At 43.7% G+C, this 13,344-nt stretch overlaps 1 protein-coding gene across 2 annotated transcripts; it reads right to left on the bottom strand.

Annotated features, from left to right (window-relative positions):
* Positions 1-6,250: 6,250 nt before the first annotated feature.
* On the bottom strand, positions 6,251-10,433 carry LOC125547740. Of its 2 annotated transcripts, none has more exons than XR_007300743.1 (2): positions 10,223-10,433; positions 6,251-6,306 (listed from the first exon to the last, which is right to left on the bottom strand). XR_007300743.1 is itself a non-coding variant. In XM_048711531.1 (2 exons), the coding sequence occupies exon 2, from the start codon at positions 9,940-9,942 to the stop codon at positions 9,445-9,447; it is 498 nt and encodes a 165-aa protein (XP_048567488.1). In that variant the 5' UTR covers positions 9,943-10,133; positions 10,223-10,433; the 3' UTR covers positions 9,183-9,444. The 2 variants fall into 2 exon arrangements, 1 of the variants encoding a protein (XP_048567488.1); XM_048711531.1 differs by lacking the exon at positions 6,251-6,306 and adding an exon at positions 9,183-10,133.
* Between the last annotated feature and the right edge of the window lie 2,911 nt (positions 10,434-13,344).

Raw genomic sequence — 13,344 nt, 5'->3', positions numbered from 1 at the left:
AAATGACTTCTTCAAATTATATGAAATATGAGTTGCAAGTTTAAAAGAAACAAATTTAAAGTCCTTTTGAAATTATTTTTCAATTTGGAGTTATTTGGGTTTTATTCAAATTATTTTTATCCAAAAATAAAATATATGGAAAATAGGGTAAATTGATTCCCTACAGTAGAAAATTGGAGAGAAATAAATTTGAAATCATTTGGTATTTTTAAAATGATTTTATTGGGTTTTAAATAAATCAGAAGCACTCTTTGCGTTATTTAAATTTTTGTGGATTTTATTTGACGCCAGAAAAATGTTCATGTTGTAGAAAATCTTTTTCTGCAAATTTTGATATATAATATGCCCATATATCATTTTTTTATTTGTCATTTTATTTTATTTTAATTTTCTGTTTAAAAAAATATTTTCGACCGACTGAACTGGGCTGACCCGGCCCACCCGGCCAGGCCAGCCACAGCCAAGCCAGCTGCACCGCGCCGAACCGCCTCTACCTCGCCCGCCTGCTTGCTCCCTCGCGCGGACGCCGCTTCGCCAGCCGCCGACAGGTGGACCCCCACCTGTTAGCTTCTTCTTCCTCAAGCCGAGCCGGACTCCTGCCTATGCTTCGCCAGCCGACGCCGTGCCCGTCACGGGCACCTCCCCTCGCGTCGCCCCCACTTCCAAGCAAACCCCCTATATATATACCCCACGCCCTCGATCGATTCCGCCCCAAAGCCCTCTCCGAGAACCCCACACCTCGCCGCAATCGCTCGCCGGAGCCGAACACTGTCGCCGCCCACCTCCCCCAGCCACTCCCGTGCCTCATCGTCACCATTATCGTCTTCGCCATCGTCTTCTACACCTTTCGGAGATCTTCCCCGAGCTCGTCGACGCCCGGAGCTGTCGCTCACGTCACCACCGGCGACCACCGCTGCTGTCGGGCTTGCCCCGCTTGAGTCCGTCGTCCCCGAGCTCATTGCCAACCACCATCTTGAACCCCGTCGTCTTCCGCATCGCTTGGGAGTATTCCCCTCGACGAGGACCACTGGAGGCCTCGCCCGCGTCGAACCCGAGCCGCCCGATGCAGTCTTCTTCGTAGCCGACGACCGCTGCCGCCGCGGTAACTCCCTGCCTCTCCCCTCGTCCGTTAGATCTAGGATCAACGGTTAGGATTAGATCATGTTTTTTTCTGAACCCGTACGCGTTAATTAGTGAATGTTCATTGTTTTAGCCTCGGTAGCGAACGTTTTCATCTAACAGGTTTCTGTAGCAGACGTTCGTCTGATAGTTTCTGTCTCGTAGTAAGGGACCCATATGCAAATTGTTTTTCTTACAGTTTAGCCCCTGGTTTTCAAACTATCACAACTTTTTGCTCGCTTATCCAAATCCAACGAAACCAACGCCCACTTCTTCGTTATGATCTCCTCTACCCATATAATCAACTTGAACATGTTTTTGAAAATTTAAAATTTGATTTCAAACAGAATTGAATTTGAACTTCTTTTGTTCATAACTTGAGTTTTATAACTCCGATTTAATTGATTCTTTTTGCAATACAAAGCTCTTGACCTAAAATTTATGATAAGACCAAATCCACCCAATTTTTGTACTGTTAGAAATTGTTTTCTGTTGCAAGAGTTAATTACTTGTTTTCAAAGTTTTCCGACATCTTTTCTTCGATTCTTTTGCATGAGTGCTTATGTATTCTATTGCTTGCTCCCGATAGATTGACCGGAGTGTTACGAGTAGAATTATCAGGAGTTATGAGTGCGAGTCATATACATCAATAGTACAAGGCAAGTTCACACTTTGATCATATCCCTTTATTACCCAATTTTTATGCATTAGTTTTATCCACCAAACATTGCATGAGTAGGATTGATAACATGTGGGTATTGGGAAGTAGTTGATGAGGTAGGAACCTATTATCTTGCATTCAAACCCAGGGTGCTATTGCGTTATGCTTGCACTACTTTTCTATGCTTGTAGATGTGGTTTGGTTTGAGAGAATTCATGAAAGATGCAAGAGGTTATTGTTAACTAAGGTTTAACTTAAGGTGGATACTTTAATACACATCTGGGTGGATTGGTTTGTGGGCACCTGGGGAATCCAGTGTTGTCCAAGGAGAATCCCGGGGTATCCGTGTGATTTTTCCTGTGGTTTGCCACCTAGGCTTAAAGGGATCATTATGTTATTCATGCTGGAAACTTCCGTGTGCAGCCACAAGCCATTATGGGCTCTGGCATAGTTGAGTATGTTGTGTGACCTCTTACAATGGTAGACTAGCAGATGTAGGGGATGTAGGTGGTACTGTCTACCCGACGTAATGAGCTAACGCTTCTGAAAGACTGTGTCTTGATCATCCGTTTCTCAAACATCATGTAGTGCGAGAAATCCAACGGAGGAGATCGAGTCTTGTGGGGAAAAGTGTGCAAACCTATGTAGAGTGTACAAACTAATCATGATTAGCCGTGTCCCCGATTATGGACGTCTTGAGTATCTGGTGCTTGAATTATTATGTTGATCTCATCGCTCTACTTAATTAATTTGTTGGGTTGTTAACTTTTAATTGGGATTGAGTTGGGGTTACCTTCTCAATGTTTTCAACAAACTTTGTAGTTAAATAAAATATATTCCTTTGTTGTAGGGAAAAATTAGCTTTATGCAAACTTTGAACTTAGAGCCTCCACCAGCCAAATATGCATTTAGTGATAGCCATTATTCAGCATTGCTCTACAGTGTGAAATTGCCAGTACATTCAATGTACTCACCTATATGGCTGTAATGTCTCATGTTGCGGGAATCTTACGACGAGTAAGTGATACTTTAGGGTTACGATTTCTACACTCAACTTTGCCATTGGTGTTGATGGGAATCCACAACCTTGTTGTTACTTCCGCTATTTGGATTAGGATAATAGTATTTACATTACTTTATACATGTGATTTACCTCTGTTATAAATCCTCGACTATTGTGTGTGTCAGCATACCGATCCAGGGATGACACTTAAGCACAGAGACTTGATCCATTTGGGTCGGGTCGCTACAAGCGACCAACTAGAGAGTGACAACAGTCATGAACATGCATTAATATTAATCAACAATGAGTGCAAACATGAGTAGGATATAAATCACCATGAACATAAATATCATGGAGGCTATGTTGATTTTGTTTCAACTACATGCGTGAACATGTGCCAAGCAAGCCACTCGAATCGTTCAAAGGAGGATACCACCCTATCATACCACATCAAAACCATTTTAATAGCATGTTGGCACGCAAGGTAAACCATTATAAACTCTTAGCTAATTAAGCATGGCATGAGCAACTATAATCTCTGATTGTCATTGCAAACATGTTTCATTCATAATAGGCTAAATCAGGAACGATGAACTAATCATATTTACAAAACCAAGATAGGTTGAGTTCATACCATCTTCTCTCATCTCAATCAGTCCATCATATATCATGATTATTGCCTTTCACTCGCACAACCGAACGGTGTGGATAATAATAATAGTGCACGTGCATTGGACAAAGCTGGAATCTGCAAGCATTTAATAAAAGGGAGAAGACAAGGTAATATGGGCTCTTGGTTAAATCAACGATAATGCATATGAGAGCCACTCAACATTTTCATCATGGTCTTCTCCTCTCAACCCCCAAAGAATAAGAAAAGAAATAAAACTATTTACACGGGAAAGCTCCCAACAAGCAAAGGAAGAACGAGAAATCTTTTTTGGTTTTCTTTTAATTACTACTACTATAGGCATGGAAAGTAAACTAGCTAAAAGCTACAAATAATTTTTTTCTTAAGGTTTTTCAAACACACAAGAAGAATGCTTAGAAAAGAAAATAAAATAGCATGGATAGTACAATGAAAAAGTATGAGCACCGACAACTTGCATGAGTGTGTGAACATGAATGTAATGTCGGTGAGAAATACGTACTCCCCCAAGCTTAGGCTTTTGGCCTAAGTTGGTCTATGCCCACGGATCAAAACTACTCTCTCCGGTGCACTGAGGAGGGTCCTCAGGGTGCCACTGGTTGGCGATCTCTTCCGGATCCCACTGATAAACAGACTGTCGATAAGGGTCGAGTAGTGGCTCAGGCTCTGGGACTGGTATCAGCCTCCAGTATGCATAATTGGCCTTGGGTAAGATGAGGTACATGCCTGAAAGTATGTTAAACAAAGAGGGTGCAGGCAAGGTAACAATCTCACAGTGAGATTTATCAAATATTAAATTATACTTAAGCATCTTCTTCTTATTTTTAACAATAAAATCATGTGCTACCATACTTTTATAATCTAGAAAAAATAGGGGGCATCAACTTTTCCTCTTTCTCATAATGCCTAATAGGTATCTCAAAGTGTTCAGCAAGGCGTGAAGCAAAGATGCCTCCGAAGATGGGGCCCTTTGTATGATTCAGATTTAGTCATTTAGCAACAATAGCGCCTAAGCTGAAAGTTGTATCAAGAAACAAAGCATGGCACAAAATGACAATATCAAGATCACTAACATTTCCACTGTTCCCGTGACCAATTAAGCATCTACTAGCAAATATCGCAAAATAACGTAGAACAGGAAAATATATACTAGTAATTCTTCCATCTGAAACTTTCCTCGTTTACCCTACAACAATTCTATCAACAAATCCATCCACATCACTACGATGCGGTTCCTCAATGCTGCCCACAAAGGGTATCTTGCAGACCCGATAAAAATCATGCAGTGACATCTCCTTAACCTCATCATATAAGTGAAACTCCACCGAAGGTGGTGATTTCTGTAGCGACCCGACCTCAGACGGTCAAGTCTTTGTGCTTCAGTGTCATCCCTGGATCGGTAATGGTGACACACACAGTACTCGAAGGATTTATAACAGAGTAGCAATCACACACTTATTACACCAAAAGTCTCAAAAGAGAACATATTACAATAAATATGGCTTAAGGCCATCTAAATAAGATAACAGCGGAAGGCTTGGAAGATAATGTAGCGATCAGACCTCAAACGGTCCAATCTCTGTGCCCCGGTGTCATCCCTGGATCAGTAATGCTGACACCACACAGTACTTGAAGGATTTATAACAGAGTAGCAATCACACACTTATTACATCGAGTGTCTCAAAAGAGAACTTATTACAATAAATATGGCTTAAGGCCTTCTAATAACGATAACAGCGGAAGACATGCAAGATAAGTGAGTCCATCAACTCCAACGGCATCACTGAGTATAGAACCACGACCTAAAAGCACCTTACTCGTCGTTTGAAAAGTCTGCAACATGAACGTTGCAGCCCGAAACGGGTCAGCACATGGAATATGCTGGCAATGTAACACATAGAGAGCAATGAAAGAATAAGACTATACTACATGCATATTTGGTTGGTGGAAAGCTCTATGGTTACAGTTTTGCGTAAAGCCAATTTTTCCCAACTTCAAAGGAATAATTTTTTTTAACTATCATGGTAGTTGTTAAACATTGAGAGTGTAGACACCCTCTCAATCCCAATTAAGCATCATCATTAAAACCCAACAAAATTATTTAGAGTAACATGATGAGATTCACATGATAATCCAAGTACTAGATAGTCAAGATGTCCATAACCGGGGACACGGCTAACCATGATTAGTTTATACACTCTGCAGAGGTTTGCGCACTTTTCCCCACAAGTCTCGATCTCCTCCGTTGGGATTCTCGCACTACAGGGTGTTTGAGAAACGGATGACCGAGACATAGTCTTTCAGAAGCGCTCACACCTTACGATCGGGTAGACCATTACACCTACTTTCCCCTACATCTGCTAGTCTACCACTGTAAGAGTTCGCACAACTTAGTCAACTATGCTAGAGACCATAGTAGCTAGTGGCTGCACACGTAAGTTTCTAGCATGAATAATCTCATGATCCCTTTGAGCCTGGGTGGCGGTCCAAAAGAAAAACAGGCAATCGCTGGAATACCCAGGTGCCTCAATCCACCCAGATGTGTATTTAAGTTGCCACCTTAGATAAACCAATAATTTAACAAACTCACATCTCTCATGGATTTCACTCACCCAATCCACGTCTACTAGCATAGCATGGCATAAGCAAACGTAGAAGTAACTCCCAAAGGTTTGATAATAAACAAGTAATAGGTACTACCTCAACTACTTCCCAAACCCACAACTTAATTAGATCCTAAACATGCAATGTGTGAGGATTGATCTAATGCAATAAAAACTGGGTAGTCGGAGGTATTATCAAAGTGTTACTTGCCTTGCTGATGATCCGCAAAACCTAGCGATTCGAAGTAGCAAGCGGTGGACTCCGGATACTCTATCGCAAACAAACAAGCATACAATAAGTACTCAACTAATGCATAGGTAAAACTCAAATAAGAGATCTAACCATAAAATTCAACTTAAGAACTCCGGTTGGCAAAAAGAACCAAATAGAACGAAGCAACGAAAGACAAACGACAAAACAAACAGGCTTCGTTTACTATTCTGGATCTAGGGCAAATTTTACAGAGGAAAAAACTTGTTTGAGTTGGTTAAACGGAAAGAGGGTTTCGAGACGAAACACCAGGCGCTTGAATCGCCTGATTCCGATAAACGAGTGAAAAGTTATACTAGAACGAAAATCGGATCAGGAATCGCGATCAGAAAAATCGCGGATTTAATCCGAGAAAAGAAAAATGACGAACAGATTAACGAACGAACGTTCGTTATCTGGATCTAAAAGATGAACGCGTTCGTGAAAATGAACGAACGAGCGAACGCTCCCTGTATAAATAAACCGGAAAACCGATCTATCTAAAAAACGATTCTAAAAAAACCGAAAAAAATCCGACGGAAAATCGAACGGTTTTCTCGAGGAAAACCGCCGGCGGCGGGGCAGCGGTCAACCTCCGGCGGGGCGGCGACGGCATGGGGCGGCGGCGCGGCTCCGGCGGCGGGGCGGTGCGGCGGCAGGGCGGCGGCGCGGCGCACGAGGCGAGGCGGCGGCGGCGATGCGGCGACGCGGCGGCGTCAGGGGTGGTGGGGTCGTGCGCTAGGGTTTGGGGCGGCTCGGGCTGGGCTCCCCGGCTTATAAAGGCCGGCCGGGCCAGGTGTCCAGGTCGGACACGGCCCGGTAGGTCGGTTCGACTTTTTTTTAAATAATTACGCACAGAAAAAAACAAAAGAAATACTAAACGGACTCCAAAAATCCCGAAATAAATTTTCCCCGACTTCTAAAATCAAGCCGCACAGGATGAACATTTATTTGGGGGCCTAAACGCAATTTTGAAAAATGTGCATTTTTCCTAAATTCAAATAAAATAGCAAATAAAACCAAAATAAAATCTTATTTGATTTTTTTATTAAATCATCAATATTTCTTTATTTTGGAAAAGTCATTTTATTCCCTCTCTCATAGTTTTGTAATAGAAATAATTGAAGATAAAATAAATCAAATCAAATGATCCTATTTTCAAAATTTGAGAAAACTCAAATATGAAAATAACGAAATGCCCAACTCTCTCCGAGGGTCCTTGAGTTGTGTGAAATTTCTAGGATCAACCAAAATGCAATAAAATATGATATGCAATGATGATCTATTGTATAACATTCAAAATTAAAAATTTGGGATGTTACAAACCTACCCCCTTAAGATGAATCTCGCCCTCGAGATTCGGGTTGGCTAGAAAATAGGTGAGGGTGGTCCTTCAACAGATCTTCCTCTCGTTCCCAGGTGGCTTCATCCTCCGTGTGGTGGCTCCATTGAACTTTGCAAAACTTAATAACCTTGCTGCGGGTGACTCGGCTGGCATACTCAAGAATCTTGACTGGTTTCTCCTCATAGGTCAAATCACTGTCCAACTGAATCGCTTCCAGCGGCACTGTGTCTCTCAGCGGTATATCAGCCATCTCTGTGTGGCACTTCTTCAACTGGGAAACGTGGAACACGTCGTGAACTCCTGACAATCCTTCAGGCAATTCCAACTTGTAGGCTACTTGTAACGCCCTCGATGCGGCTATATCTCCCACGTGTCGAAGCATGACTTAGAGGCATAACCGCATTGAAAGCAATGTCGCAAGTGAGGTAATCGTCACACAACCCATGTAATACATAAGGGAAAAAGATACATAGTTGTCTTACAATCGCCACTTCACACAATTACATGAATAAAGCATTACATCGATCCAAATACACTCAAGGTCCGACTACGGAACCAAAATAAAAAGACTACCCCAAATGCTACACAGATCCCCGATCGACCCGACTGGGCTCCACTACTGATCAACTAGAACGAAACAACATAAAGGATAAGATCTTCATCGAGCTCCTCCTGGAGCTTGGTTGCGTCACCTACTCGGTAACATCGGCACCTACAAACTGATTTTGGAAGTATCTGTGAGTCACGGGGACTCAGCAATCTCACACCCTCGCGATCAAGACTATTTAAGCTTATAGGTAAGGTAAAATGTATGAGGTGGAGCTGCAGCAAGCGACTAGCATATATGGTGGCTAACATACGCAAATGAGAGCGAGAAGAGAAGGCAAAAGCACGTTCGAGAATCTATGATCAAGAAGTGATCCTAGAACAACCTACGTCAAGCATAACTCCAACACCATGTTCACTTCCCGGACCCCGCCGAGAAGAGACCATCACGGTAACACACGCGGTTGATGTGTTTTAATTAAAGTCAACTTCAGGTTTTCTACAACCCAAAGTGCAACAAACAACACTACAACTTAAGTGGAGCTCAATATGCAACGGAGTTGCATATTGAAGAAAACACCGCAACAAGTTATTTAGTTCGATCTCGTTTATGTACCCAACAATATTAAATGTTGTTAAACATGGCAAGAGGGTGAAGCAAAGTAAAACTACCTATCTAGTCAAGGTTAAATGAGTCCGGAAGCAACGAACAATAATTCCGGTAAATCCACATATGCATATATTAGGTTTGGTACTGTTCTGCCCTAAACACAATTTTAGAGTTGTTAAACATGCAAAGTGATGCCACCATGTCAAACTAGGCATTTTTCTACCCCATTTACATATAAAGTTTGTTAGGTTTGGAGCTACAGTTATTTAGTTACGAATTAAAGCATTTTAACATGGCATAGGAGCAAATTTAACTAAAAGCATTTTAAACATTTCAAACATGCATGAAAGTTGCATATTATGAAACTAGATGAAAAACTAAGCATTTTTGATATAAAGTTTGTTTTAATCCGATGCACGGTTAAATAGTTAGGATATGCATGAAGCTTAGGGAGTTTTCTGCAAAACTGCAGTCTCTGGAATAAAAACTAAATTCGTAGACAGGAAAAAAACATGTGATGGGCTGGATCTGGGATGAAATGGGCTGCACAGGAGCATGCTCAAGAGAGAAATATCTCGTCCAGGGCGATGGATAGCATGAGAGCGCTCACTCTGGGCCTCACGGGCCTGCTGAAGACGGGCAGGGGGTTCGGGGCCGGTTAGCACGGATCGGGCCAGACCGGTTCGAGCGAGCCGGCAGGACCGAGCGGTTTCAGCTGGTTCAACCATTCGACAATGTTCAGGGCAGAGGGGGCCTGGTCAATGAAGGGTAACTGCAGCTCCCGCTCACTGCAGCCAAGATGCAGCGCGGCGAGTGACTTGGCGCGGAGGCGACCATCGGTGACAAGTGGGTGGCGGGGACGATGGGATCCGGCGGCGCAAGGGAGCTCCGAGGCGGGGAAGAACTGGCCGGCCGGTGGTAGGCGCGGGCGCCCGAGGAGGCGAGCGGCCGACGGCGGCCGGACCTGGAGTCGAGGCGGTGGCATGATCTTGGCGGCTCGGTCGATGGACTTGCCGCGACTACGGCGAAAGGACGAAGCAGAGAGGCCGTGGATGGCGTGGATCCGACCGTGGGGATGGCGCGAAGATGATCCGTGGCGGCAGGTGAGGCAGTGGCTAAGGATCTGGAGCTCAGCACCGGGCGCGAACTCGGCCATGGAGGTTGCGGCTGTGTGGGTCGCCGAGCAGAGGACGACCGAGCACAGCAAGGAGGCCGGGCACAAGTTGGATGGTTGCGGGGGAGGTCCTGGACGCCGGAACTCGTGGCGATGGAGCAGTTCTTGGTGGTGGCTTGACAATCAAGCGGGCATGGTCATGGAGCTTCTGCTCCGGCGAAGATTCGACGAGTCTGCTGTTCCACGAGAGCAAGAGAGGTCAGGGAGGGAGAGAGAGAAAGGTGGTGAAGCAAGGAGGCAGGGGACGGCCGGCAGGGCTCACCTGTTCTGCTCGTGGACGAGCTCCTGCTCGGGCCCGAGCACGAGGCTGCGGGTTAGAGGTGGCTCGGGGTGAGGAGTCACTCGATCGGATGGATGGATGGCTACGGCGATTGGGTGGATCTGAAAACGATGAAGGACGGTGGTCGGCTGCGATGGAGTGTATCAGGAGGGATCCCGAGGGGAAAGAGGGGTGGTTGACTGGCGGCGGCGGCGAATTGACAGGGGAGGATCCCTACAAAATAGGGTTTGGTCTATAAATGCACCGACTATATATAGTAGGTGGGTTAAGGTAGGGCATTTGGGTCCCTCCGATCACAATCGGACGGTCGGGAAAAACAGGCTAGGGAGCCCAAATAAGAAAATGGTGACGTTTTGTAGACGTTTGGGGATGATCTGGATCCAACGGTGACGACTGTCCGGGTCGGGTCCGGGACAGATTTCGGATGCGTGCGGGAGGAGGTCCGCAGGCTGACGAGAGAGGTTAGGTCGGGCCTGGCGGTGAGAGGTAGTGCAGAAGGCAAAGGGCTGAGAAGAGAGAAGAGGAGAGGCCCGGCGACTGTTTCCGGAGACCGAAAACGTCCGACGTTAGACCGACTATATTGCCGCTATAGTTATCCGTTGGGCTATCAAACAGACTCTGAATGCCATGAAACTTGGCAGGCGGCCTACCTACACTATAATAAGACCGCATGCCAACTTTCAACCCATTCCGAGAATATTTTCCGGCCACTTATAAAATAATATTTCGGACGTGCCGCGGGCGCGTGCAAGTGTGTCTGGGCTCAGAACGGACAACGGATGGCACTGGGGGAACCCGGATGGATGCAGTTTTTGAAAACATGATGATGCAATGAACATGATGACATGATGAAATGCAACACGCAAGCAAATGACATGGCAACGCCGGCGAATAAATGGAAGCCACCTGGCGCAACGGTCTCGGGGCATCACAACACTCCACCACTACGAGAGGATCTCGTCCCGAGATCTAGAATGGCACCGGAGGGAAAACAGAAGAGAAAAGAGAAGAGGTAAAACTAAGCTGCTCCTTTGACAAACGAGTGAAACCAAAGAACCTTGAAAAGGTTAAGCCATTTCGAGAAAAGAATACAATGGAGATGAGCGAAGTTGAAAAGCTTCCGTTAGAAAAGAGAAACAAGGAAGAACAACTTCGGGCAGCACTCCGGTTGAAAGGAGATGCAAGACTTGATAAGATGAGAAGAACTTGAGCAGAGGGCACAACACTCCGGTTAAACGGATAAGCATGTAAAGAACACGATTCTCACAATTCGTGATGATGATTGAAAAGAGCAACATCACAATGCCTCCATAAGAAAAGAGAGAATGGAATAGAATGAACGGAGGAGAAAAACAAGGTCTTGTGAGAGCACGCTTACAACAAATGCTAGAACGGAGTTGTTGGAAAACCAACAACAAAAATAATAATCTTGATATGGTCTTATGGAATACATCTCAAATTATGAGGTGACAACATGTCACTCCCGGGAAGAAGAATTGGAAGTTATAAGGACAAGGAGACGAGAAACTTATTTCACCGGGAGGATAAAAGAAGAACTTGGGTCATTTATGAGCACCATAAACAAGACACAAGATAACTCCAACAAAGAGGTTGATGGATTTAATATATCTCATTATTAACAACATGTGAATCATGAAACATGACTCAAAATATCAAGAATGACATAATACCACCTCCAATGATACGGAAGGAAGAATTGCACTCCGGATAACAATATGAAAAAAACTTGAGCTTCTTAGAAAGGAATCTTGATGAAAAACTTGGAGAATGAATTAAATCCTTGATGAACCATCTTGTAGAGCCTTCATGACAACTTCGGTAATAAAAGAAATGATCAATCGAAATGGAGGATGAAAAGAATAAGGTTGAAGCCTTGCAATGATTTAAATGAATCTCCGTGGTGATGTAATTGCGAGAGCTAGGAACTCCGGGAAAAGAAAAGATAAAGCATCTCGAACCAAGAATGTGATATGATGCACCTCCGGAATAAGGAATTGAATAAACTCGATGAAACAAGAATAAGAATTACATTATGCTTATCCTTCACCAATTCAAATTGATGACAAGCAATGGAATTGGCATACTACCTATTCTCGTAGAAAGCATTAAGCGAGATATAGCGCAAACTTGGAAAGGTCTTCGACGAATCCACTGGTAGGATTGAAAATAGCAAATGAATTGATATGATAACAAGGTAAGAAGAATCTTGAACGAACCACCGTAAGAATTGAAAATGAATGAAGAGAAGATAAAGAAACACCGGGAAGAATTATAAAATGAACGAAGATGCTTGAGAGGATTTAGATACATGAGAACGAAGAGATCACGAGCCGAATAGAGATCACTGGATCGAAGCACCGGTAAGATTGGAGAATGATAACTGAAGGCTGAGAATGAATAAACCTGAATTTATGGACTCCGGATAATCCAACTGAGAAGGCTCTTGAATTGCTCCGGATAGGTGTAAAGGATTTTGACAATCGAAAACAAATATAAGAGGATGGGCTCGAACTGGAATCACGAATCTCTGAGAGAACGGATAAGATATGGAGGTAAACTCTTCTTCGGTCTTCAAAATCTGAGAATGACGACGAGAAACACCACCATGAGTTGTTGAGATACTCCGGAATGAAAATTAGAAAGATTGAAACCAAATATGAAAAGAATTTGAAAGATTTTGAAAATACACTTGACTGATGAAAATTCATTCTTACGTCAAAACTTCGAAAAAAAATTGAGGATAGCTCCAGACAAATAAGAAGAGTCAGGTAAGATCCTGGGAAAAGACCTGTGGGTTAGGGCCCACTCAAAGGAACACCGTTGAAATGATTTAAAAGAGAGGTTGCACCGGTTGAATTAAAAGACTTGAATGAGATAACATCCTCGAAAGAGCTTGAACGAAAGTAGAGTGGAGACACGAATCTTCGAGATATCTTGAGCACTCCGGAACAAATGGATGGCGAGAAGTGAATGATTATGAGGTGCACCGATATGAGAAGGCATTTGAAACGAGGAAAAGGATATGATCCACAAAGCTTGACTTGGTTCCACCAGAGAAGAAAAAGAATGCAGAATGATGAACT

This window comes from Triticum urartu, chromosome 3 (genome assembly GCF_003073215.2).
Source record: "Triticum urartu cultivar G1812 chromosome 3, Tu2.1, whole genome shotgun sequence".
NCBI classification, from domain to species: Eukaryota; Viridiplantae; Streptophyta; class Magnoliopsida; order Poales; family Poaceae; genus Triticum; species Triticum urartu.
Note: the sequence above shows the minus strand (reverse complement) of the source record. Positions and strands in the feature narration are given on the sequence as shown.

Excerpts from the sequence above, each read along its gene's own strand:
- LOC125547740 (XM_048711531.1), bottom strand. The coding sequence starts at position 9,942 with ATGGCCGAGTTCGCGCCCGGTGCTGAGCTCCAGATCCTTAGCCACTGC.